The sequence below is a fragment of the Halyomorpha halys genome, unplaced genomic scaffold (assembly GCF_000696795.3).
Source record: "Halyomorpha halys isolate HHAL.00 unplaced genomic scaffold, Hhal_1.1 Scaffold80.1, whole genome shotgun sequence".
Lineage (NCBI taxonomy): Eukaryota > Metazoa > Arthropoda > Insecta > Hemiptera > Pentatomidae > Halyomorpha > Halyomorpha halys.
The window spans coordinates 747,784-775,429 of NW_027110435.1; the positions used below are offsets into that span (position 1 = coordinate 747,784).

At 31.0% G+C, this 27,646-nt stretch overlaps 1 protein-coding gene across 11 annotated transcripts in view; it reads right to left on the minus strand.

Annotated features, from left to right (window-relative positions):
* The window catches only part of shot (dystonin-like protein short stop), a 155,451-nt gene that overhangs the window by 119,129 nt on the left and 8,676 nt on the right, over nucleotides 1-27,646 (minus strand). For all 11 annotated transcript variants that reach the window (XM_067048612.1, XM_067048619.1, XM_067048615.1 and 8 more), the window contains exons 3-16: nucleotides 18,994-19,157; nucleotides 18,773-18,888; nucleotides 18,005-18,108; nucleotides 17,581-17,924; nucleotides 17,246-17,447; nucleotides 15,460-15,723; nucleotides 15,163-15,291; nucleotides 13,370-13,609; nucleotides 12,452-12,693; nucleotides 12,115-12,343; nucleotides 11,409-11,484; nucleotides 9,264-9,635; nucleotides 7,035-7,207; nucleotides 88-227 (exon numbers count right to left, since the gene is read on the minus strand). In XM_067048612.1, the coding sequence (XP_066904713.1) occupies nucleotides 88-227; nucleotides 7,035-7,207; nucleotides 9,264-9,635; nucleotides 11,409-11,484; nucleotides 12,115-12,343; nucleotides 12,452-12,693; nucleotides 13,370-13,609; nucleotides 15,163-15,291; nucleotides 15,460-15,723; nucleotides 17,246-17,447; nucleotides 17,581-17,924; nucleotides 18,005-18,108; nucleotides 18,773-18,888; nucleotides 18,994-19,157 (2,795 nt within the window). The remainder of the gene's footprint in view (nucleotides 1-87; nucleotides 228-7,034; nucleotides 7,208-9,263; nucleotides 9,636-11,408; nucleotides 11,485-12,114; nucleotides 12,344-12,451; nucleotides 12,694-13,369; nucleotides 13,610-15,162; nucleotides 15,292-15,459; nucleotides 15,724-17,245; nucleotides 17,448-17,580; nucleotides 17,925-18,004; nucleotides 18,109-18,772; nucleotides 18,889-18,993; nucleotides 19,158-27,646) is intronic.

Genomic DNA, 27,646 nt, shown 5'->3' on the forward strand with positions numbered 1-27,646 from the left:
AATCAGAAATCATCAATTGTGGAACATGACTTGTGGATTAATTTAATGACTTTTAACAATAAATAAATTTCCATAATGTATAGATACCTTTCAACAAATAAATGAGAATAGTTCCAAATGTGATTCCATTGCTGCAGTATGGCTTCTACACGAGACTGGACTCCAGGTGTCTTTCTTGTTAAGCTGTTGAACATTGATTGGAGGCCCTCTATCTCTCCAGTGAGACCCTAAAAAAAAAATAAATATATATACAAAATTAAATATAGCACGAAACTACAAGAAAATTGTTGTTTGTTATTTTAATTCATTCAGAACCAATCATAAGAGGTTAAACATGATAACATAAAGACAGAACAAAGTACTGAAGTAGATATACAGCAGGTATGGATAACTGTTAATTACAATAGTGGGAACAAATATTTATAGATTTAAACCAATATTCGCTTAAACATTCAGAAACTTACAACCAATACAATGTGCATGTCAAAAATAATGGTCAAGTAATAGACATAATAAATTTATTACCTATACACTATACTTTGAATACTCGAAAACAATTATACCAAGAAGAGAATATTTAGTATTTAGTTTTTTAGAATATAGTATAATGATAGACGAATGAACAAGTACAAACTAAATTTTAACAATATGGATGTTCCAAAACTGATTAAATAAAACACAATCTTATGGTAGAACAGTTATAGAATGCTAAATATTCTGAAAATTCTTCTTCAAATTTAACCACAACGTGATCTAGAAATCTCTGATCCAAATAAAGTTTTGAAAAATCGCTGAACATATAATTTTCACTAGGAATGTCAATAAACAACGATAAATTGAAATATTATAATGACAAAATAAATTGAAAAAATAGTCTAAAATATATATTTAATAAAAAAATGAGATCTAATAACTTGCTCCTCTTGTCATTTGATAGAGGTACTGAAAGCCATTCTTAGAACAGCACTACTGAGAATACAAAACCAACTTAAGAACCGCATTTCCCAGCACAAAACTTCCATCAACTCCTGTAATCCACTTGCATCTAAATTATCAGAACACGCATTAAACCTGAATCATACTTTTAATTTTGACAATCCTTCCATTCTTGCCACTGTCCCCAACCACACCAAACGTCTCATCTCGGAGTCCATTTACATAAATTTAACAGAGAATTCCGTCAATCATAAAGTTGATAAAGACTGCATCTCCCTTACATATCGACACATTTTGAACATAATAAAACCCTCATAATACTTCTTTTCACTTTTTTCTGCATTTCAGAAGCCCACTTTCTTGTCATATCTTTTATTCTTGTTTCTCTAAATTCTCACCTTTTCTTTAATTATTTTTATATTTACTATCCTTCCTGTTTCATTTATATTCATGTATCTTATCTTTTAATTTATATTCATGTGTTACCTTCTTAAGTGTACTTATATTAATTACTTTATTATTAATTTTCTATTATAATGTACACTTCTCTGTATCCCCACTCATTTGGTATATTGTGTTTCTTAATCACTTACACACATTGTATCCCATTATTTTATACTTTATTTTTCCTTAGTTTTTCTATCTATGAGTTTTTTTTTTTTTAAATTAATATCTCTTCTCCCCCTCTATTATGTATATTACCATTTATTGTTCACCTAATTTAAATACTTTTTTACTATGTTTACTTTAAAATTATTTTCGTTATTGTGGCATAACTGCCATCCCCACTCCTCCCAATACAAACGAGGCACTCTGTCTTTGACTGCCGTCAAACAGATATGCATTCTGTCTCATCATTTGATTTGAATTTTTTATTTTTTTTTATATTTCATCTCTTTATTTGTACTTTCTTTAATATTTCTTTTCTTATCTATCTGTTACTATTACCCTTTTCATTTACTATTTACGACCTTTAATTTTTCTTATTACATCTTACTTTTCATTTTATACCCCAGTTATTTTCCACTTATGTTTTTTCTTTATCCCTTTTTGTAACTATGTCAAGTGTTTGTATCTTTTTTAGCCCTGACGAAGCCCTGCAACGTGGGGCGAAACGTTGGTTCAATAAAATAGTATAATTATTTACTATTTGAGTTTTTTTGACCGCACCCGGACCATATTCTATTCAATAATAATAATAATAGTAATAAAAACTTAGCGAACCCAAATTAATGCCAATTGCACTCTACATACAAAGTGATGCACATCCAAACCAAAAAATACTAAGACAGTCTTGACACAATCCTCTCACCTACGTTTCAGTCTACCCATCAGATGTTTACATGTTAAGGGGCCTCTACATGTTGGCTGAGCCATGGCGAACTCAGACATACGCGAGCATGTGGATGGGTGGCTTGGCTTGGTTGGCCTAGGCTCGTTGCCGAGCCGTCGAGAGTCAGTTTTTTGGCCACAGATCAAAGGGGTTCGTGAGAGTGCTCGTGTAGCATCTACACCATTGTTCTTTGTCCAGTTGCAACTGAGAGCTGTTAGGAGGTTAAAGGTGGTTGTTGGGACTTTTTATAATAAGTTTTATATTTAATCTTATTTATTTATATTTAATTTCCTTTCATTTTCTTTTTTTGTAATAAAAATAATACAATCCAAGTGCAATGGCTGAAACCACTAGTACGTCCGCCATGCTTGCCTCTCTGAATAACACTGACATGTGGATAGGCCGCTCTTTGTTTGCCGAGCATTTGTACGAGCCTCCGATCCGTGGCGAGCGGCCAACATGTGGATCCACCTTTATGTTGGTTTATTGTTTATTAACTTTTTAGAGATGCATTCGTTAATAAGTTCTACAACCTTACAAGTTCATCTTATTAGCCGCAAAGCTATAACCTGAATTATATTTACTGGGAGCAGTTCCCTCAATTCATTGTTCTGTAGCTTTCTAAATTCTCTGGCTAACTCATCCTATTTTGGTCTGAATATTTTATGTAATACTTTATTTTCAAAAAAACTTAATGCACGGTTCTTCCCTTAGAGTAAACGGACACTTTTAACATCTGTAAAGAACAGTAGTAGGAACGATAATAGTTTTGTAAATTCTAACTTTTAGCTTTAGGCAGATGGCGTGAGCTAAGCAATTTTGAAATTGAAAAATAACAAGAATTTTCGGCTTTAACCTCACTTTTATTTCCATATCAAATTTTTTTTTCGTAATTACCAATTACTAAATAATTAGAACCTAAATACTTAACCCTTTTTACCAGTTCAAACGTATTTCCTCGACATTGCTCTTACTTCTACAGCTGACCATATATTTTGTTTTATCCATATTTATTTTGAGACCTAGTTCCTTAATATATTTTATCAATATAGTTGTATTTATTTAAATAGTTTCCTTATCCTCACCCACTAATACCAAATCATCAGCATACCCAAACAGAGATACCTTAAGTTTAACAAATGTTGATAAGCATAACATTTTTAATAATGTATTCTAATACTAGATTTAATAAAGTGATAGAGAATCGTCTTGTTTTAAACTCTACCGAACCTCAAACTTCTCAGAATAATTACAAATTCGAACTTTATTCCACATTCTGGTTATGCACATCCATACCAGATTTACAAACTTCTTTGGTATTCCCTGTTCAATAAAAATATTATACAGTGTCTGACAGTAGATAGGACCATAAGCCTTTTTGAAATCTATACAAAGCTGATGAACTACCACATTGTATTCCTTTTTTTTTTTTGTAATATTTGACGTGATGAAAAAATTTGATCAATAATTAAACAATTTCTCCTAAAACCACTAATTTCTTTTCTCTAATAATAACCTCAGCATATTCCTTGATTCGACTCGTTATATTAGATTAAGATAAAAGTAAATATTTTATAACATAATAACGGCATAATGGAATCGCCATGTTACAAGGTAAGCCCTAGAGGATGAATCGGATGTTATTCTGTCAGCTTTGGCTTTCTGAGCATTGCACCCTGTCACCAGGCGGCACTTTGAGCTTGCCCATGCAAGCACATCTACCCCACCATCAATGAGGTAAAAGCATTTGTGAGACAGAGATTAATGGCCTGCAAGCTGTGTCACGAATTTAACATGCAGCCTCGTTCCGAGGCTCCACGCAATAGACCTGCCAGTAGAGGAAAGGTCGGAGTCTCCTTACTTGCCAGCAAAGTCGGTACGAGGGCCTGTGTCTCCCTGGACACATCTGGGTTGACACACATGTCTCCTAGACAATCGGGAGGATCAGGGCATCGCCAGTCACCTAACACTTCCCTGTCCGGGAAATCTACCTCCACAGCAAGGAACCTTGTCCCCATTGTGATGGGTGGCACCTCTTGGAACAGTGGTTCAAATTTCTGGACTTGACCCTTCAGGAATGTAGCGACTTTGTTAATTTATCCGATTTGCACCAGAATTGCCTGAAGTCACGTTACTATGCTTCGGGGTGCCCTTCGGAATTCATGGCCTGTTTTGTTGCACAAGCATCATAGCATGCTGCATGTGCAAAGCTGAACTGGTTCCCCCGCTGCCGTGACTTCGCCAAAGTTTGTGGGTTATACCCGTGATATGTTCAGACCTCGTAATTCTCCTTCACAAGCACTTACGGGCACTGTCTGATTAATATTAAATGGGTCTAAGCGTTTCGCACCAGCATGTCTATTACTCGATTCTGGCAACCAATACTCATTCGTTACTGCCGAACTCGCTGTCCAGATTGGTGACCAATTTCAGCCCTTTGATGAGGGGATCAGTGGCTCAGGAGGCATTCCAGTTAATAAAGTCAAGGGTAGGATGACAGGGTTCACGGTAGGCTTCGGGTCACTTTTGATGATACCACAAAATTCAAGGTTCAGGCTCTCGTAGACAAACGGATACCTTCCGACATCCCTGGACATCTGGTTCCTTTAAATGTAATAGGAAATTTGCTGCACCAAGTCCTGGCCAACCCTTCTTTTGGGGTTCCCAGTTTCATTAACTTGCTCGTAGGCATTGACTTATACCCATCATAGTTACTGGTACCCACCATGGCTTTCGGGGGTCTCCTGCCGTCCGTGCAGTAATGATGGGGACTTACTCTGATAATGCTTCACCCACTGGCATCTCACTCCTCGTACAGGATGATGAAACCCTGTTCTTTGATGAACCTGGGTTTTTCAGGGTGGGAAGCAGTTTTCGATCTAAATGAGGATCAAAGAACTTTTGTATTTCATGTCTTCCACTTGACCTATCTCGCCACGGATGATGACAATCATACACCGAAAGACGAAGATGACCGTAAAGTTGCCTTTAATTAAGTTGTCGCATCCAAGCCAGGAATTGATTTATATTACCATCACGGCATATTTGAGGACTAGCTGGCCAGCGTCTAAGATAGAGAGACCTTTTTCACAGACACTAGGCGAAATCCATGGTATTCACCAATTTCGCCCAATGCTCAACCTGGATGAGGGAAGTAGCTATAAGACGAAGAAGTGACTGTGACAGTGAAACTTTCAACACCTCATGGATAAGAATTAAATACTTCATATGAGACTCACCCAAAACTCTGTCTTATCTCATATTATTAAAACAATTATTATCTATTAATACACTAACACAGGTTGCCCCTCCAGGGAATAATATTTGATAATAAAAATACGAGCATGTTCACTAATAAGCATAAAAAAGTCTCTCATAATTAACCTCCCTTGTTCCACACTAATTTCAAGAAAATTTCAGCATAAATTTGGGGTACCTGGAGTAAGGCACAGTGCATGCCCCGATGTAAACATTGTCAATAAATAATATCATTAATATATGACATGTACAACATATCATCCACTAGATGTATAATTAATTTTGAAAAACATCAAAAGTTTATGCACAACTAAGCATTAAAATGTGCATATCATATAAACACAAAAAATAAATCTAGTATTCAAAAATAAAGAAAACCTAAAGTAAAGATATCAATTTTCATACTCTGTTGCAGAGTTGGGCAAAAAGAATTCGATTGACGAGAGAAGAATACATTTTTATTCGAAGTTTACATTCGATTGACGAGAGTCGAATAAAAATACGACTAAACAATCCGAATAATTTTGTATTCAAATATTTGAAATATTATTTCAATTGAATAAAAAATTAGTTAAATACAAAATTATTCAAATATAAAATTAGTTGAATATAATATTATTATTATAAAAATTAGATTTTTTTTTTTAATTTCACTTATTTTTCACCATTTTGATTTCTAATATATTAGGGTCCTATTAAATATTTCTTAAGATGCAGCAAACGAAAATGCTACTGATTTTATGATCGCACACTTGTGTATCGATTTATTATAACTTTTCCGATCTTAAACATATTAATATCCTTTTGAATTTTCTAAGATGCAGAAAACATACAAATGGCTTAATATATATAAAGAGACCCTAATATAAGAAGGAACCCAAAGAAAAGTTAATATAAATTGATGCACGATTTTAAAAATAATAGCATTACCATTTTCTGCATTTCTTAAAACATATGAGAGGACCCTAATGTATTAGAATCAGTTGAAATAAATCGATGTGCGACCTTAAAATCTATATCATTTTTGTTTTCTGCGTCTTAAGAAACATATAAAAGAACCCTAATATATTAGAAATCAGAAAAGTTAAAATTAATCTATGCACGATCATAAAATATATACATACGTACTGCCATAGGCCTGTAATACAAATGTCTTTATGAGTATATAAATACAAATGTATTCGGAGAGTTAATCATTTAATTTTTTAGAATAAGAAATTATTCGTCCATAAAATTGACGAATAAAAAAGTATTCAAATGGTTATTCGAATTGTTTTTGTACAAATAATTGATTATTCATGTAAAATAATGAGGAATACAAAAGTATTTGTATGTTTAATCGTCTTTTTTTTTTCTGAATAATTGATTATTCCAGTAGAAAATTCACAAATATAAAAGTATTCGTCTCTCGACAATCGAATAATTCTTGCCCAGCTCTGCTCTGTTGTTATCATATTTATGCAGTAATCCAAAACGTTAAGAAAAGATTAAAAACGAGCTGTCATACTTTGAGTGAGGTTTCAAATTCTTTGTGTTGAACTATAAGATGCTCCAATGAATGAACATCCCTTGGAATGGAAGATGATAATCTCATGGTGAGGACTCTTTCAGCTTCTTCCAAAGCTTCTTGAAGATGTGAACATTTTTCTGTAATGGCACGAATAGCATTCTTGTTCTCCTCTAGAAAATAAAATAAAACAATTAATATCAAATATATAAAACTTCAAAATAATAGTTTTAATTCATTAATTTATCCTAAATGCAATATAACAGCAGATTTAAATTTTTTCTTTTTCTTTTTTTTTTTAATAACTGGAAAAAAGACTGATTGTTTAATCAAGTACCCCTGATTAGATTAGAAATGACAATCTTAATGGGTTATTGATATATTCTTAACTTTAACAATACAGCAAACTTAACCATATTTGCTACTTTGTTAATTAAAACTGAGAAGTCTAGTTTTGTTCTTATCAATTCATAATTCAATCAATCATGTATTAATTTTCTAAAAAGAATAAGTCAAGATGTTATTTTGTCTGTTTCAATCCAGATTTAAATATTTATACCACTCATTCATTACTTCATATAAATGGTATCCCATTATACATGTTTACACCCTCTACCTCCACAATTTTGATTTGATTTTTGTCAGGCCTTAACAGTGGCATGTGGTTTCAATTATAGTCGATAGTCGCTGCTTATTGCAAGAATATGGGCACAGTATTTTTTTATTTTGACTAATACCCTTTTCTAGGACTCAGGAGTAAATCCAAGAGATATTGAATAAAATTATTAACATCAATGAGGATTTTTCCAAGGATACCTCCAAAGATAAGTATGCATTAGGCCAAAGCGAAGCTGATAATGATGATATTATTGTTATTATTTCTGTGATAATTTAAAACATAAGACTTTTTACTTATTACTAATTTATTTAAACATGGTGCCTAATATTGTCTGATTCAAACTTAATTTGAATAAATAATTTTTTTAAAGAAAATGTGTATTTTCTTTTACCCATCAATATTACAAGTCCTCCTAGATATAGGTATATTAGATACGCCTGTAGACCTAGTGTTAAAAGATATACCACATGATTCAGTTATGAAATAGCGAAAATTAAATCATAATTCCCAAAATAGTATAGTTAAGGGGATGAACAAGTACAGTGTGACACCTTGTATTATTGGAATATTCGGTATTTTAATAAAGAAAGAACTGGGGAGGTAGCCTTTAAAAATTGTAGTAAGTGGGGATGACTTAATTATGTGAGAATATTATACACTGAATTTCCTGCAATATTGGAGATTATTGATACTAATATCTGCAGCAGTGTCAAGGCCATCATTGGGCTCCCTACCAACACCTCGTCGGTGATGTTATATACACCCAGGAGATATCGAAGATTGGGTCTGACCCGCTGCCAATGGGAGGCTCCTCTGCAGTATTGGTCCATTGCCCAACGACTGTCAATGTTCCGAATTCCCTATTCCAGTCTATATTTAGTTACGATGCTGAAATCGCAGCGTGTGCCGAAAGACTGGGTGTGGATCAGAGCTCTATGGCAGTTGTTGCGAGAGAATACATTCCAAAAATGGGCCAATTGCAGGTAGCAGGGTATTGGTGTTCGCCATTTTAAAGAGACCCCAAAAGCTAATAGATATGTGTGTGAGAAGCAGGTACTCTCGGGGTCAGAATTGGCGAACGCCTTGAAACTAAATATAAACTACGCACCCCTGCGTGGGGTCCCGGGAGCCAATGGACAGCAAGGAGAAGTTGGGTTCCTCTGTTGAAAATGTGGCAGAGAGTCTGAAACACCAGCCCATGTGCTGGGAAAATGCCCCCAACAACTCCCTCCTTATAACATGCCGATTAATGTCAAAAATAAGATATTTTAAACAAACATTGAACTTATTAAGACCATGGTACAAGATATTGCAAGGAGGAAATAGTTAATGAAAGAAAACAAGAGAAATACATAAAAAAAGATTTTTCATTTTTATTTTTTATTTCCCTATTGCTTTTCAACCCAGATATAAGATAAAACAACTTGATGGAATGTATTTATTCAATTTGACCAACAAAGAGATAGTCTAATCACATCCTTGATTGATAGCAAACTTCAGAAATATGATTATTTATTATACAATACATTAAAAAAAAAGTACTGATTGATCTAGATAAACTCAGTTTTTTTTTTATTAATTATTAGTGAATAGATCAGAAACCAAGATACCTTGCTGGTTGGCGAGAGCTTCAAATTCATCAAAAAGTCTGTTAACTTCAGCCATTTCCCTCCTGAGGCGTCTCAACTGAGGATCATTAGGGTCACCTTCAGCAAGAAGTTTGTCCGCATCCTCATTAAGTGCTTTACGTATGGCATTTCTCTGCTCAGAACCCATGGCAACAAACTGAGCTAAATCCCAAGACCTTACTACTCGTATTGTGGTAAATATCATATTTTGTCTAAGACGGAGTTGTTTTCTCTGCCAGAGTGCGGTTGTTCTATCAAAATCACGTGCTAAACTTTCAACAGCTTCTTTTGCTTCTTTGCTTGGTGGAGGAATTAAAAATACAACACCAGGAACATTGGTATCTTTAGTCGAGCCTATAAAAATATTATGTATAAATTAAAATACCCAACAAATTTAAAATAAATCTAATTTATTACCAAATTGCATTTAAATTAATTGAACTTAATTTTTTTTTATAGAAAATAAGAGCTTAATATGGGAAGGCTATAGAGGTGAGAACTACTTGGATATCTTCTTTACATGGATTTCAAGATTATTGTACAGCAGGATCTTTCTAATCCAACCACGATGGGAACAGAGGTAGGTCAGATCAACCAGAGAAAAAAGAAATTATGTTTTTAATGTAATGTAGTTTTTCCCTCCCTTTGTGTATTTGTATTAAAATATTTTCAATACAAAAAGTTTATAAAGTAGTTCATTTAAATACTTATAATTTTTTAAAACCTATATATGTTCTTCAATATATTTTAACGCAATCTCAAAAAGCTACTTTTGCAGAGACTTGACTAATTTCAAGATTCTCTATTTTGTTCCTCTAACCTCTATCCTTATTAGAAAATTAGCCATAAGAAAGAAGGGGGATTAAACTGAATTAGCGTTTTGAATGAAATATTAACTGTTAACTAGCCTTTTTCGGTGTTCCAGAAATTGGAGTCACAAAGTTAGATTAAACAGAGTCTTACTGGCATACATCATATTAGTGAGGTTCTGCTGTATATATACCAATATTGTTGATTTTATTGAAGTATAATAAAATATATGAGTTTAAATATATAAAAAAAAACCAAAAGATGCATTTAGTAAAGTATGATAATTTTATTTTATTTTTAAGGAAAAAGCAAGTATGGTACATTTTCAGTACTATTAAGTAAGACAGTGTTACTATATCCAGGGCCCAGGTTCAAATCTGGCTGTGACAGATAACTATTTATTCAGTTGCTTTAGCCGGGAGTCAACCCTGTAGATATAAATTCCAGGAGCTCTTCTGGAAAAACTAATCCTCTTTATAGTGAGTAATTTTAATTGAAAAAAAAAATGTGGCTGTTGAGCATGATCAGGAACAAATCACCTTGCACCACCTTTGTTTGAAAAACAGTACTTCCTGAAGAAGTACTTAACTTCTGACCCTTGATGGATAGTAGCAGAACACTCAAAAAATTTAGGGAGTCAAATTGAAATTTAATTATATTCTCATTATTATGTTTAGTAAGAAAAAACAAAACAGATAAAAATTTGACCTCTGTAAATACATTAGAAATGTGAATATAAAATATGACGTATGAGTATTTTTTCTTTATATCATTCAATTATTTATAACATTCTTTAAATTAAATTCAGTTTTCCAACAGTTATAGTAACAATGAATTAGGATAAAATTCTGAAATGTTAAGAATGCTCGAATGAACAAAAAAAAAAAAAAAAATCGAGACCAAAAGCTTTAATTTTTTTATTTCTATGAAAATTTTAATTTAAGGATTTAAAAAATGAATCTGACTTGCTTTTTCCTTAAAAAAAATTTTTTTTGTCTAATTTACTGGAAGCGTCTTTTGGGATTGAAATTTAGTATACATTTAAACTCATTAAATATGATCAACATTTTTTTGTTATTCTAAACAAAAAAAAAAAAATTGATATGGATATAACAATCCTGAAATCCATTTATAACAAAGCAGATATACTAATATCAAAAATGATTAAAATTATATAAAATAATTTTTTCCTCAGCCCCTATGGCACATTGTCCAAGACCCTTGGACACACAGTTTTTGACCAAAAACAGTTTCACTGGAATCAGTTATCCTGGGTCCATAGCCTCACCATGTAAGAATAAATTGATACTTAGTTACCTATTGGCGAGACACGCCATTTAGTGAGGGCAGAATTGTCATGGAGTATCCACTGGTCTCCTTTCTCTATTTCAACCTGGAAAATTTGAATTATCAATTAGGCTAAATGATAGTGATAATTCTTTTTATTCTCTAAATATAGATGTGATATTATATCAGCAATAGAAAAAATCACTTTTCTAATACAGTATGCAGTGATAAAAGAAGAAAATATCAGTTTCAAAACAAAACTTCTTATATAAAATTAATTTCTATCTCTAATAATCAAAATACACAATCCTAAATAATAATAGCTAATTCAGGAATCGACTTACGAGGAAACCGCTTAAATGCTCATTATCTTTCACTATATTTTGTTGGAAATGTCAATCTATATTTTATTGCATAAATTTTGTCCTAAATCAGGACAACATAATAAAATTTTCTATAAATTGAAATTTTAGGGAAAATAAGAAACAACATTGAACAATATATAATGTTTTGGGCTGCATTCAATTAACTGTTCATTTTATTAAAATTATTTGTCAAATTAAGAAAATCATTTTTAAAAATGCAACTATTCTCAATTCTATTTCTGTTTATATCCATTAAATTTTTTACCCTATAATTATAGTAAGAAAACTTCATGTTTCACCACAAAAAAAGATAAAAAAAAATATTCATACCAACAAATTAACAGACATTAATAATAAGCTGTAATAAGTACCGTATCTGATTTATAGTCACAAACAGCTGTAACTTGTATGGGTCTGACAACAGGCTGTCTTCTCTGTTTGATGGGAGCAACAGATTGAGCTCTCTCTGCCATTTGGGATAAAGCAGTTGATCTGCTATTCAATTCTTCTCTAAGCTCTTGCATACCCCTCAATAATCTTTCACCTTCATCCAGAGAAAATTCAGATGCTGAATAAGTAGTATTAAGGATTTCATCACGACTGGAGAGAAGGAAAAAATACATTAAATTTAATGTCTTAAGTTTATTATGTTTTAATGCTACTACTAAAATAAAAAAATATTTTCAACGCAATATTTAAAAGACTAACCTGTGTATCCAATCCCTTAGCTGTTCAAGATCTCTAAAGAAGTTCTGAACTGTGCGGGTTGTAGCAATATGTGTTTCAAGTGCCAGTGTAAATTGGAGTACACGAGACCAGGCAGATTGTAAACTTCCAAGAACAACTGATATTGCCTTAGAAGCAGGATGACCTTGAAGTAGTAATGATTCTCCTCTTTCTAGCAATGATCGAACAACAACTTCTGCTCTTTCCAGCTCAGCCATCAAGTTCTAATAAAGAATTTTTTTCAAAATCATAGCAATAAATACTTTTAATATGAATAGATCTTTAATTATATAAACAAACATAAATATGAATTCCAAAGAAAAAGAAAAAAACATATTTATTAAACTAGTTAACATTGAATAATAATAATTTTGTATTCATATATTGATGTAAATACTAAGAATGTTATTTCATACTTTAGAAGAAAAAAATCATAAACAAGAATTTGCTGTCATAATTGATTGGAAAAAATGAAGTTGGTGTCAGAAATAAAAAACCTCTGAAATAAGAAAATCAAGACAGACCATTGTTTACTCCATTAGTAAATTATATCCTCTTCAGTATATTGGTTCAACTGCATCCATCAGTTATTAGTTCTTTAACTCTCTGTACTATATCTTCATTTATTAATTATCCATAGTTGTAAATTAAATTAAAACTTTTATGAGCAAACAAAAATTTAAAAACCTAAACTATTATCTCATAAGGTACAATTATATCATAATTCTCCAAACTCAGGATAGAAAAAATATAGTATATTCCAAGGGGAAAAAAACAGTAAATAACTTAAATCACTGCAAGTAGTAAGGCTGCCCTAAGAATTGCTTTAAATATAATAACATACAAAAAATATGTAATTTAAGATTGGAGAATATTAATAAATCAAACATAAATAATTACTTCATAATACTGCTGGATGGCTGTTATATTAACTTCTTTATCACTCCAATCCCGTGCAACTTCTATTGATTCTTTCTCTTTTAACCATGCCAATTGGGTTGTGATTGATTCGAGGAAATCAACATAAGTTTCAAATTCAGATATGCGTTTATTAGAAAGGGAGAGAAGTTCAGCATATATTTTCTGAAGGGTACTCAGATGTTGCGTATACAATGAAAGTTCTTCTCCATGAAACTGACTCTGTGAATAGAAATTAAGAAAAGTTTATATATTTTCATTAAAAAGGATAAAAACTTATACATATAATTATAATAAATAGATACAGTGATTACCTAGTTAAAAAAAATAAATTAGACCAAAGTTTAAAAAATGCATTCCATATTTCAATTAACAATTTAATAAGGTTTGATTTCATTATGAACAAACCAAAAGTAAAATCCGTAAAGAAAGATTAGGACTAATATCCTTCAAACATTATTTGAACCTCGACAGTTTATATTATTAATCTATACTGAATTTTAGACACACCTTTTCCCAAAGTTTCCTAATACAAAAAAAGAATAGTTTAATAAAAAAAAATTTTTAATGTGGTGCGTGTGTCACAACTTTTACCCACAACCCTACTTGGAGTTCAAATTAAGTCTTGTTCATTTTAAAATGGCAACTTATTTATTATTAAAGATGAAATTACTTCCCTTACTATATTTTAATAAACAGGTTAAGTAAATAACTACTGTTAATATTTTTTCATGTTACCATCATTGTTATGAGGATAGTAAAAAATAATGGCTATTATCTAAACAAGCATGAAAACACAGAGACATTTATTCAAAAGAATCATTAATTAAAGTATCTTACTTTTCTATACTTACTATATTACTTCAAGTAAGATACTTGGGTTAATGATCATATCTTTTCGAAGTTCATATTCATGCCTTTTTTATTATCACTAACAATGAGAGATGTTTAATAATTTGAAATAAATAAAATTTAAAACATTTTAGAGGAACTTGGATGAGGAAATCAGAAGGGAAATGAAGTAACAACATTTCTAACAAGCCATCATTACTATTCTTTAAGCGGTCCCAATGGCTACTTTTAAATTTGTTTCTTGAAAATTTCTAAACTCATTTAAACACCAAAAAACAGTAAATTATCAACATTTTTGAGTTTTAAGCATGGATCATCTCATAGTCGTTGTTCTCTCCCTCCTCTTTTTTTGTGGATTCCCAGGACTACAAAATTTCTACTTTTCCAGAAATAGAAACTAATGAACTGAGTGCAGTAATAACTTAAATGTGGATTTAAAAAGAACAAATGTGTAAATAAATATGTTAGGATATAGCAGTATATTAAAACAGCAACCAAGAATGTAAAAAATAGATAAACAAATTAATTGAAAGAGATTGCAGAATTATATAGTTGATAAAGTCTTGATATCACAATAGCAAGAGGTCAGGTCAGATAAACATTGAAAAAGTGTGCCCAAGGTAGGAAATGACTCTGGGTCAGAATGAGAGGCTTGTATACACAAGGACAGGATGGTATCATAAATGAAAAAATAATACTAATCCTTGACAAAAAATAACCTCTAATTTATTAAGATAAGATGATTTAATATGATAAGTGCGCATTTTTCTACTTTAAATAGTTTATTAAATGATGTCATAATAATCTGAAAAGCATCCACAAAAAAATGATAATTTTACATAACTCTAAGGGAAAGATAAAAAGAAACAAGAAACCCCCTAAAAAGTACTAACTACAATTAATGAACATTGAATTAGACTCACCTTAGCAGAAGCACACTGATCTACAGTAGACTGAAATCTATCAATTTCTCTGTGCTCTCTTTGGTGATGGGTCATTTCAATCTTTGCACCTGAGAGATCACTACTGAATTCAAACTCTTGAAGCTGTTTCTGCAAAAAAATTAAATTATATTACAGTTCATGCCATGACTTTCTGAAACCACAGTATTTAATAATATGCATATCAATCAGAGAATAAACATCCCAACCAAATAAATATAATAAGTTAAAAATATATAACTAAATAGTTATGAATATTCCCATTTCAAAATAACTTACTAATTTTGATTTGACCCAATCAATAGCCTCTTGAAGAGCTCTGAAGTGATGGTTGGTATCAACGAGGCGTGTCTCTAAAACTGTCCGTGTTTGGCGAGTAACAGTTCTCTCTTCAACTACAGGGAAGGAAAGGGAAGCAAGACGAGTAATCAGTTTTGAATGGAGGGCACTTCGCAGTTGTACCCAGCGTGAATGTAATCTTCCCACCCTTTTATTCAGCTCTGGGTACTGATGATGTCCTCCAGCCTTGAGTGTTGACACATCCTGAAACCACAAGCAACATGTCACCTCATGAAAAAGTCAAAAAGAAACATCTCAAATCTTGTACTTAGTCCACTTTTGATAGAATATACAAGTCTGAATTTGATTAATTATAAAGGTCGTATCTTGCATGATAATCAAAGATAGTTACCAAACTGGTAGGATTAACTCACCAGTTTATCTGGCTAGACAGCAATTTGGGAAATGTCTGCTAAGCACTGACGTTTCATTTTGTTTGATTGAATTACTTTTTCTAGTTAGACTGTGTCATTTTTTTCATTAAATTTTAATTTTAAAATCATCTTTGTGTAAATTATTATACTCAAAACCCGACAATGTTTGTGGGAATTTGAAGCAGAACTGCTATCATATTATATTAATATTATACTGCTATTATTATATTGTTGCTCCACTTTTTAAACAGAAAAGGTTTTTTACTATAACTATTTTATAATAAATAAACAGGTTTCAAAAGCAGAAATAATTTGGTGTTTGCAGACTGTTAAAACTCATCAACAAATAGAGAAATGATACTGATGTGATGAATGTCTTCTGCTGGAGCAATTATGGGAACCTAATAGGATGGTGGAGCAGGAACTCAGAAGAGGCTCCACTGACAAGGCCGAACCTATCACTCTTGAAATACAAGGCGAGAAAATTATACCAGTGAGGAAGCAACATATCTTGAAATAAAAATAAACAGAAATTTTAACATCATCCCTCATGTAGGATACCTGAAAAATATGTTGATCCTGTCACTGAATGGATTGAACCGAATAGTGGGTGCTTTCCGGGGCCTCAGGTACCGCTTAACAATGACTATTTACAAAGGGGTGGTCCAGGGTATCCTCAGGTACGGATCCCCCGGGTGGACCAGAAAACTCACGCATTGACTACCTCAAGACCATGTCCTCAGGGAGGATATTGGGAAGTATGATGTGAAGAGGTAGGTGCTGGTATACTACCGGAAGGGCAGGCCATTTGTAGCTGAGGGAGTTAAGTGACAACCTCGTGATTGCAGCAGTGCCAGTTAAGTGTATAGAGACACAAGATATTATACTTACTCATTTTTATTATATATCATAACCATATATTTTTATTATATATATTATTTATCCCTATAAACTAAATAGTTATAATAAATAATTAATTCAACCATAAATCCAATTCCAGTTTCAGTCATCTCAGAACTCTTTTACAGTAGGTCTTTTTTGTGCCACAGTCTCCGTGGCACAAACAAAACATACTGGATGAAAGTTTTAAAAAACTTTCATCCAAAGCGTTAAACATGGGTAGCGAAAGGCGACATTTACGGCATGTTATGCTTCATTGTTTCAAAAAAGGTGATAGTGTAAAGAATACAATTGACAAGATTTGTACCATGTATGGGGATGATGCTAAAAATAAATAATATCTTAAATAGTAAAGAAACTTATGGGATACCCTAATAGATCCCCAAATCTAGCCAACAGAAAAGCATTGCTGGGTCTGCTATCCATATATATATTCATGAAAATATAAATACCTGAAAAAGAGATTGAATATTTTCCTCAATAGATCTCAGTTCTGATTCTATTGAATCAACTACATGTTTTGCATCTAGTGGATGTAGTCTGTCTAATCGCTTTGCTTCATCAGAAATTCTAGATTCTAGGTCGTCCATCCTAGGCTCTAAACGTTTACAATCCCTCGAGACCTTTTCTGCTAATCTTTGTAGCCTATCTAACCTGCAATGTTTAATTTTTAATAATTCCCTAGGGTATGGAGCTGTTACTAACTTAATCAATTCCAGAATCAAATAATATTTAAAAATTAAATGTTATTAATTTAACTAGGAAATGGAAAAATTTTATTACTTACTTTTTGAGCTCTTCCTGGATAGCATGATCACGTTCCTGATGCAAAGACTGAAGCTTTGACCAATTCTTTTCCAGAACATCTATGTGAAGTTCTGGTTCAATCTCAACTTCACCAGTAGATTCATACAATTTTTGTAAATCCCTATAGAGGGAGCTAAGTTTTTGTCTATCTCTTAACCTTGCTGGTACTTCTTCACTTCTGAATTTTGCTGAATCATGGGCTAAGCGCCTAAGTTCATCATAGTTAGAAGGAAGATCCTGAGACATCTCAGATATTTTCTCTCGAATCCAAAGGTGTAAAGAGGAGGCCACTTCACGGTATTCACTTGTGAGAGCCTGCGCTTCCTACAATGATTTTAAAAAAGTTCTTAAAAAATATGCTTAATTATAGAGACAATATTAATGAAAGTATAATGAATGCTTACATTATCATAAAGTGGATGTGCAAACGGAGGTTCAGGAAAAACATCATACATTGATGATATGTAGGTAATAATGGATTTCTCATCAATTTCATGAGTATCAACATCTGAAATAAATTCAAACTTATTAAATATATAAATATTGCAGAATATATAACTATATAAATTATTGTGGAGCTGAGAAATTTGCCGTCCACACGGATCATGTTGTCAGGGTGGATTTTTCGGCTTACAAATACAATGATTAATAAAATAAAGAAAAAATGCAAAAATTCTATTGGGGTCCTAAAAGGATATTATGTGATTATTTCGGACCATGGTACTACGAAAGTTAAGAATATCAGAAGCACATTAATGAAGCAGACATATATATCATTAAAAAATACAGAGATGCTCAAGTCAATAAAGAAGCTGTCAAAAAGGCAGGAGCTCATCAAAAGATTATTTCAAGAACATACTATTCTCAACTCTTCAAAAATAATAATAAAATAAAATGGGTGTAAGGCTGAATCAGGTAGAGCAGGGCCATCCCTCCTACTCACTGCAAATTTAAAAAAAAAAAAGATGACTCCAGTAACTGTAAACTTCATTGACTAGCGAGGTAGAAGAAGTATACACAGTAAAGTGAAATATGTTCAGTTCGCCAGAGGACAGGTTTCTTACCAGCATTAAGATGGACTACAGAGTGATAATCAACAAAACCAAAACCTTGAAGCATTAAAGTGATAAAGACCAAACTGTTATCCAAATAATGATTTAAAATGAACCAACCTTCAGGATCCAGGAGCCTAGTAACTCCAACCTTTTCGGCAGTGTAGAATGCAGTTTCAAGTCTCTCTCTGACAGTCCTCCTTCGTATTTCTCTCCATTCAGGTAACAGATCAGGCCTAGACAAAGAATACTGTGTAAACTAAACCATTTACAAAAATGGGATAGGCCAAGAAATATTTTACCCATTATTCAGTATTTTTAAAACAAGATGCATATCAAACCTGTTTCGGTGGATAATGGCATTAAATGCCAAACCATCTCTCCAGGAAGAAGTGAAATCACTGACTTTGACACCTGGATACTTAGCAGTCGATTTCTTTGCCCACCTAAGAAGTACATCTTTCGCTGAAACATTGGGTTCTTCACCCACCACTATATCAGATATCTGAAAAAATAGATAAAATAATTATAATAGTCTCCTAAGTCAATAAACAAATCACTTCTTAAAAACAAGGAGCCTAATATATACACCACAATTTAAGCAATACAATAATGTTTAATGTTTAATAAGATCTAAATTTATTGAATAGTAATTTCTTAAATTGAATAAGAAGGCCTATACTGTTAGAAAATCAGGTAATGACAAAATCAACATAAATAAAATATTGTGGAATTCATTTAGAAAAAAGTTGTAAACACAAAATTTGAAACTGTTCTGCACTCAAATATTATATAGTAGGCTGAATAGACTGAAAAAACAGAAGGATGATTATTTAGGACTGTAAATAAGGATATAACTAGGAGAGGTAACAGAAAATAATACAACTTTTTAATAAATATATATTACAATATCAAGAAACTGTACAAACTTTCCAGTTAAAGGGAAAACATTTTCAAGCAGTAGCCCAAAAGCAATTTTATTAGAAATTAATGAAAAAAATTATGCAAGGAGACAGTAGATGCGCAACAGAGACTCTGACAAAAAGAAATGGAACCACCTCAAACACAAAATTAAGAAAATAACAAGTAATGCAGATTACCTTGAGCAGTTAAAGGTGCTCGAATTTACAACATAGGAAATCCTATCACTTCCCAATCATTTATTATTTTTCTCTTTCATTCTTTAATAACACAACTTTTTTTCGTATAAAATATTTTTTTTTATTATTTATAATTGTTCAATGGTTAAAACATTGTACATAGTTAGGGGTGAGTTTTGCACGAGAATGTACTCTCCTCCCCCCCACAATTATAAACTATTAAAAAAACTAACGGAATGTTAAAAAACAATATGAGGCCAACTAGACTGATCTGGTAATAAAGAAATAATAATAACAAAATAATATATAAAGATAATTAACAAATGTATAGAATAACTAAAGAAAAAAAGAAACTAACAATAATAGTAAAATTAAATGTTTTGATTCTATTAACTTAAGTTACAATGAATGGATACTATAGTCAATAGTACGCCCACATGAAGACTTCCTCAAAACCAAATAAGGAGGACCTTCTACTGAGTGAAAGGAATCGCCCACAACCTATAGGTGGCTCCTAACTAGTGGGCTGGTCCATGAAATCAGAGCAGAAGTCACCTAATCCAATATGGACTACTATTTTATAAATTAACAGAATCACATTTAAATTCTTAACACACAGATAACAAACATATAATATTATAACTATATTATAAAATATAATTATGCTCTTCTTTCAGAGAGGTAAGAATTGAGCATACGTTAACCGAAAAAATCATCCAGATTGTTTTTTTATTTAAAGAAGAAACTAATAATTACAGGTATACTTTAAATAAATAAAAACTAATGCTTTCGAACCAGTTCCCACTTATTTCCTAATTTAAATTCAAGCCCATAAAAAAGTTGAGAATTCTAAGTTAATATTTTTGAGGAAATATTAAGAATATTGTAATGAAAAAAAATTAATGCAGGTATCTTTCTTAAATTAAGGAGAACAAAGTATGTATTAATAAATATATATATAATACGTAACGTAACATTTCAATCATTATTTAAATGCTTATAAGTAATTAGTAGTTTCATTAGATTATTTTCAATAATTTACTGGAGAGCTGGTTTGTTTTAATTGTTTAAATTCAGAATAAATATTGCAGTCTTAAATTTTTTAGACACTAATTTGGAATAAGGCAGTTTATTAAGGATGAAAAATAGAGAACAATTTAAAAAGAAACTATAATAGAATTGGAATATTTGGAGTAGAATCTTTGTAAAATGAAAAGTTGATAATAATTACAAAGGAAGGTTAATGGGATGACAATGAGTCAGTTATTGGCTTAGTAAGCTATAGATACACCAAAGATGGCAACCAAGTTGCGCGGCCTTGATCACTAATCAGTTGGTCTACTACTCTCAGTAAAATATCTCATTACTTTAACAAAATCTTTAAAAATTATCATAATTCAACGCGTTGTTTTTTTAAAATTTATTAGTATTAATTACTTCATTGCCAATTAGAACTCATAAATGAACCGGATATGGTACACTAGCTTTATAAGATCAATAAAATCTTCCACCATTTCAATTAGAAAGCATATATAGGCAATAAAGAGCATGATAAGGTAAACACAATTTATAATTCTAGTAAACAAAAAAGGAAATAAATCTCGAACAATAAAATTACCATCTTTTTTTAGATTAGATTAGCACTAGCAAGTTTCAAAACAATATCTCCAATCTCCCAAACAACCGATCAACTTTCAGCCAATTCAATTGAAGCATCAGTTACAACACAGCTAAATTAAAATACTAAACTTAACAAACAATTTGTGCAACATTACATATGAATACAAACTAAAAACTAAAAAAAGAGGGACAAAAATATGCTAAAAAAGGGAGATTATGGACGTGGGAACATCGAATTCAAAGATACTTCTGTAAGTGACACTAGATCGAAAAATATTAGACTCGTGTCTGTTATCCAAGCCCAAAATGTACTAATGTAATTTCAACAATCTTTTTTATCATCGTTATTTGCCTTTGATCTTAATGTGTTTAAAAGTTATTATACACGCACCAATCAATTTGTTTTTTCTTGTAGAATAATTTAAAAACAGATCGATAATCCTATAAAATAAGTTTAAATGTATAAAAAATCACGAAAACCAATAGGCGCTTTGAGTAATGTGGATATATTTTTTTAAAGGGAAAATCACGTCAGATTCTCTTTCAGCGTCCTTTATAATCCTCAAAAGTGAGTTTTCATAGAAATAAATAATTATGAATCTTCGGAGGATATTTTTTTCTGCCAAGACATCAGCGTTCACGTAAAACATAATGATTCTTTAAAATCGCATCCAAATCCAGCACAACTACAACTGTTGGAAAACAGAGAATTTAGTGTAGTTTAAAGGCTCCTAAATCACTACTAAGTTTCAAAAAGATTCTAGGAGTCGTGTTAGGGTTATTGTAATTCTTGTGATTTTTGTAAAAAAAAAAAAAAAACCAAAAAAAAAACCACTAAGACAAAAATTTTTATTTTTAATAGCTATGAATATTCGTATTTAGAGGTTTGATGATGTGGATTGGGGAAGGGGAAATAACATTTAATTTCTCTCTATAAGTATTTTATCCCACTAGGGTCCAAATTGTTTCAATTTTGTATTCATAGCACAGTAATAATATACCAATCAATTTTTTTTCTTAAGGAGAATAAGAAAAAAGTATTTCCGAAAAACCAAAAGTCCAATTTATTTTTAGCGTCCTTAAAATACCATAAATCAGGGATATCAATATATTGATTTGGCGACTAGCTAAATATGGGTACGATAGTAAAACAATTTGGATCTACTGACGTAGCAAATTAAATTAAGTAAAATATATTTTGATTTATATGAAAACAAAAGGTTTGTAGGACAATTTGTGTTTACCACCCACAAAAACATTAGGACGAAATTCATCAGAACTTTCCATCACCTAGGGACTTTATGAGCAATATTAATTCTATGGCACATTTCAATTTGATTTATTGCCACACGTGGAACAAAACAAACGATAAAAAGAAGAACTGTAGGTAATTTTCTCATCCTTAATTCTTTCCTTTGAGGGAAAAAAATTAATTGGACACCTTCATATTTGTGTTCTGAGTCCCAAAAAACCAATTACACCAGAACTTTCCACTCAAAGCTCTTTTTGAACTCAACTTGACTGGACTAATTGCCTTACTCCATGAGTTACTACATATAAGTGGGTAACTAAATATGAATTAATAATATATAAACTTAGTTACCTAATTAAATGAAAAAATACTATATATAAAGATACAGGTCGATCAATAAATGATAAATATAGTAATTGGCTGTATACCGAGTTCTGATATACTCAATAAATAGGCACTTCTACTTCTAATAAAAGGTGCTTTTACACATCAGCTAAACTATGGTAGATTCTCACAAGAGTGTGGATGGGTTATTTGGATTGGTTGGCACAAGTTTAATTTAAGTATTTTTTTTTCAATATCTCATCAATCAAAGAGAGCTTTCTAAAATGCTAGTGATCCACACATTTTTACTAACATGGAGAGTGCGTGGTGTGTTCTCATCGATTTTGATCAACATTTTTTTGGTGATTCTACTTTGAAAAAAGCTTGACCCATACCCAACCATATCAGCCAATGGGCCTTGGTAGCAGAGAAAAAAAAACCTTGGAACTGCATTGTTTTATATCTCGAGTTTGGAAAATAAAATAGACTTGATACTTTCACCAAAACAGATTAAAGGAGAAATGCAAGAGTTAAAACATAATCGCTTTTTAATTAAATAAATTATAAAAATGTTTAAATAACTAATTAAACTAACCTCTTACATTTTGTACCCCAAAATTTTTTATAGATTTTTTTTTTCTCGATAATATTTTCAACATAAAGGTTTTTTGGCGAGCTATAGCAAAATCTAACAATTTTTTTTTTTTTAATTTATTGGATTTAAAATACATTATATTTTAACGTTTGAATTTTTCCTTTAATCTGATCTAGATAACAAAATTTTTAGTGGAAGAATCAAGTCGATATAATTTTCCGAACTCGATATACAAAATGAAGTTTCAGGGTGGTTTAATTTTTTTTGTTTACACTGTTCTCAGTGTACATTGGATGATCACATGGTTAGATATGAGTCGATTTTTTAAAAAAATAGAATCACATTATACACATAGACAAATATATACTCATATAAACATTGTGTGTATGGGTACTTAAAATTCTTTGCCGATATTCGCGTTTCTTTTTAAAATAGTTTGCTCAAATATTTCATAAAAAAATCTAAGGTAACAGGCCGCCTCAGAAATACAGGAGTGTGTGGGAATTATAAATGACCAATTCGAATCTTTTAACAAAACCGTTTCGACTCCTTCTAGTAATCGATTTCTTTGAATGGTTTTTTTTTTTACCTTAATCCTTTTTACTTTATTACTATTAAAAAAGAATAAAAAAAATCCCAAAACCTAATGAGTGCTTAAACAAAAGCATAATTTTATTTTTAAACAACACAAATTAATGTTAAAATTTCTTTATTAAATTTCAAATAAATAAAAAAGATATTCAACAGCCGGTTTTAATCCTCATCGAGGTTGCCTCCCATTGTTCAAAAGTAAAATAACAATTTCTAAACGGTTCGAATTACGCTTTCTTTATCTTCTACGATAAAAAAAAAATGTTGCTTTAAATATGTCCATAGAATACTTAACCCTTTCTTTTAACACCGCGGTGACTTATTTATTATTAGAGTTGTTCTCGTTTTCTTTCCATTATTTTTAAATATAATAAATATAAAAATCAAACAACCTAGTACCAAGTAGTGGTTCTAAATAAAACAATATTTATAAAATGTGAAGATGGTCGGGGGATGTGGTCAGCAAATAAACACCGCAATCCCCTCTTCTCCACATATTAATCTACTGTCAACTATCAACAACTCAATATGTATAAAAGTGTGTAAATATAAATTTGAAATATAAAAGATAAAATCTTTCTTAATATTTTATTTTTCCCAAACCTTATTTTATATTTTTATATCACAGTATTTTTGGACTTAGTCACCGGCGTCTAAAGGTCTCAGAAATTTAATTTAAAAATAGAAGTTTCCCGACGGCATTTTGATCCTGTATATATCTGGTTCATGTTTTGACTAATAATTATTATTCGACTGAGACCATTCTTGGCACTTTCCGTCCCATGCCACCGTAGATCTGACAAGTGCCGGACTTCCTAACTATCTAAGTAAGTATTCGTAAACTCGTGTTTTCTTATTCTTTGTCAAATTTCCTTATTTTGAGTTGCCTATATTTATATCTTAGTAATTAATTATTCAGAATATTCCTTAGTTGCGTAATTAGGATTAATAAGTTAATCGTTATTTATTTAATGAACAATATAAAAAGTTATTGTTTCCATTATTCGAATTATTCTGCCAAAAATAAGTCATTTTCTAGAGCCAAAAATATTAATTTTGAACAGCGTCTGTGACGTAGTCGGCGACATCAGTTGGCCGAAGTGCATTGATTTGCTAGAAAATCATTGCAATTTTTTGTATGTAAGTTTTTCGTGGATAAATTGGCTAGATTATGGGCCCCTTGCGAAACCCGTTAGGCCAATACCACAACCTGATAATTCAATAAAAATGGTCCAATAAAACATAAGAAGAGCAATGAATAACAGAAAAATATCAAAAGCCAAAGTTTTTTTTTATAGAGGAATGGAATAGAATAGCTCGTTCGAAGTAAACTATTTCTTAAAATTGTGGACAAATAATCACTCCAATGAACTGATTTGTACCTAGCTAGTTGCAGAAAAATATACAGACGTTCTGCAAAAGCAGCTAACATTGTATTTTTTTTTTAAGTTAGTTAAAATAACAATACCATTTATTGAATATTTAAATCTTAGTAATGTGTGAAAAATAGGAATTTATGTTTCATTGATGCGGATGGTCCATCTCTCACCTCTAAATCAACCAATTTTCTTTGATAACACACAAAACCGAAGAATTGATTAAATAAAAACTATTTTTAATAATTCCTACTTTGTAAATTTTTAAACGTTTTTTCTTAGTCCAAGAGATTATAGCTAAATTGAAGTTTTTGATGTAGAAGTAATATTTAAAGTTTGAATTTGAGACGAAGTAAAAACACCTACTCGAATTTATACAACTCTTTAAGAGTGCAGCAGTGTTGGATAGTAATCATTACATGAATAATTTAATTACATCTTCAATTGGACTAAAATTATTCTAATATAACCGTAAAATGGTCCAAAACACCACAAATTATTGTTTTTGAAGAACAATCACTGTAGTAACTGTAGAACACAATTACAATTACTATAATTCTCGATTATAATTACTTCTTGATGCTAGGTAATTGCAATTACAATTTCATGGGATTTAACTCTTATATGAATTCAGTTTATTTGAAAAACTTCTTAAGAGCAGAAATCCTAAAAGTTAATCTGAATCGATATGAAAGAGCACAATCATAAAATCGATTTTATATTTATGTTCAGCATCTTCGAAAAAATATAAATCAACCGTAATATGTTAATAAATACGCCAGCACGTAATCTTAAACTGGATATAATTTTCATATTTAGGAGCCATTAAAACAGATTTTTTCCGTTTTAGTTTTAAGTATTTTCAATTACAATTACATGTAATTGGAAAGTAATTGCAATTTTCATGAAGAACCATTACCCAGACACCAAAATCATTCCAAAAAAAACCTTAAAATTTAAAACATAACTAGGGACGGTGAACTGATACAATGTTTTTATACCGATGCGTTATGCCATCGAAGTCCTTCAGTATTCAAACAAATAAAAAACTATAAATTCGTATTTAATTTTTTTTTTTTTTAACTCATAAGCATTACTGCTATCAGGTTTAGTTTGGTATAAGGAGTTGAGCATCAGGGCTCAAAACTATTAAATTCATATCTTATCCAATCATTATCAAGTCATATCCAAAAACTTCGAAGAATCGTTAATGCTCCTTAATAAGTCACCAATAAAATTTTACACTAAGATCTAAAAAGAATCAACCAGAATTGTCAAACAATAAGAGAGTGGTTATAAAAAAAAAATCAAACAAATTTGGTTTAGTTTTGTAATTAATGGATATAAATGAAATGTTAGTTAACGCAAAAAAAAATTGAATTTTTGAAGAGACTTTTCAGTAAAGGTTATTATTTATAAAAAAAAAAAGTTATGTAGATTTGCTTTTTCTAAATATAAATCTGAAATATTTCTTGGACTAACCAAAAATAAGTTTCAATTAATAAAAAAAAATTTAAAAAGTTCTAAGTTAATTTTATATAAGATTAATAAAAAAAAATCATAATTTTTTTTCTGCTTGTATTTTTTTTTTTTGTATTTTGTAGTATTTTTTAATGTATTGTATATATGCTCGATCATGGATTGATTAGTATGCTGTGTATTGTAGCAACCCAATGCATTTGGGTAGCATTTCTCTCTGTCTTTCAAAGATCTCTGTATGCCCGGAAAATATACCATACATCATATTCGTAACACATGCGTCAGAGAATTAAATAAAATTTAAATAACTATGATAAGTGTATAATATATAAAAGTGAATAACTTCATTATATTTACAGATCCAAGTAAGAGAGATAGGATTAGAAATCTAATAGATAATTCGCATTATTTTGTGTCAAAATAAGTGACATATTTATAACCCCGCATTACATATGGTACAAGAGGAGAAAGAAGTCAGTTATTTTAACCCCAATCTTTAATTACTTTAATGAAAACTATTTATAATTACTATTCCAAATTGACGAGTCTGCCAATAATAGTTAGGGAAGGGTGGGGCAAAAATTAGCAATTGTTAAAATTAACAGATAAAATCGCCATGAATACGATATTTACTTATCAATGGTTCATTCATGAATA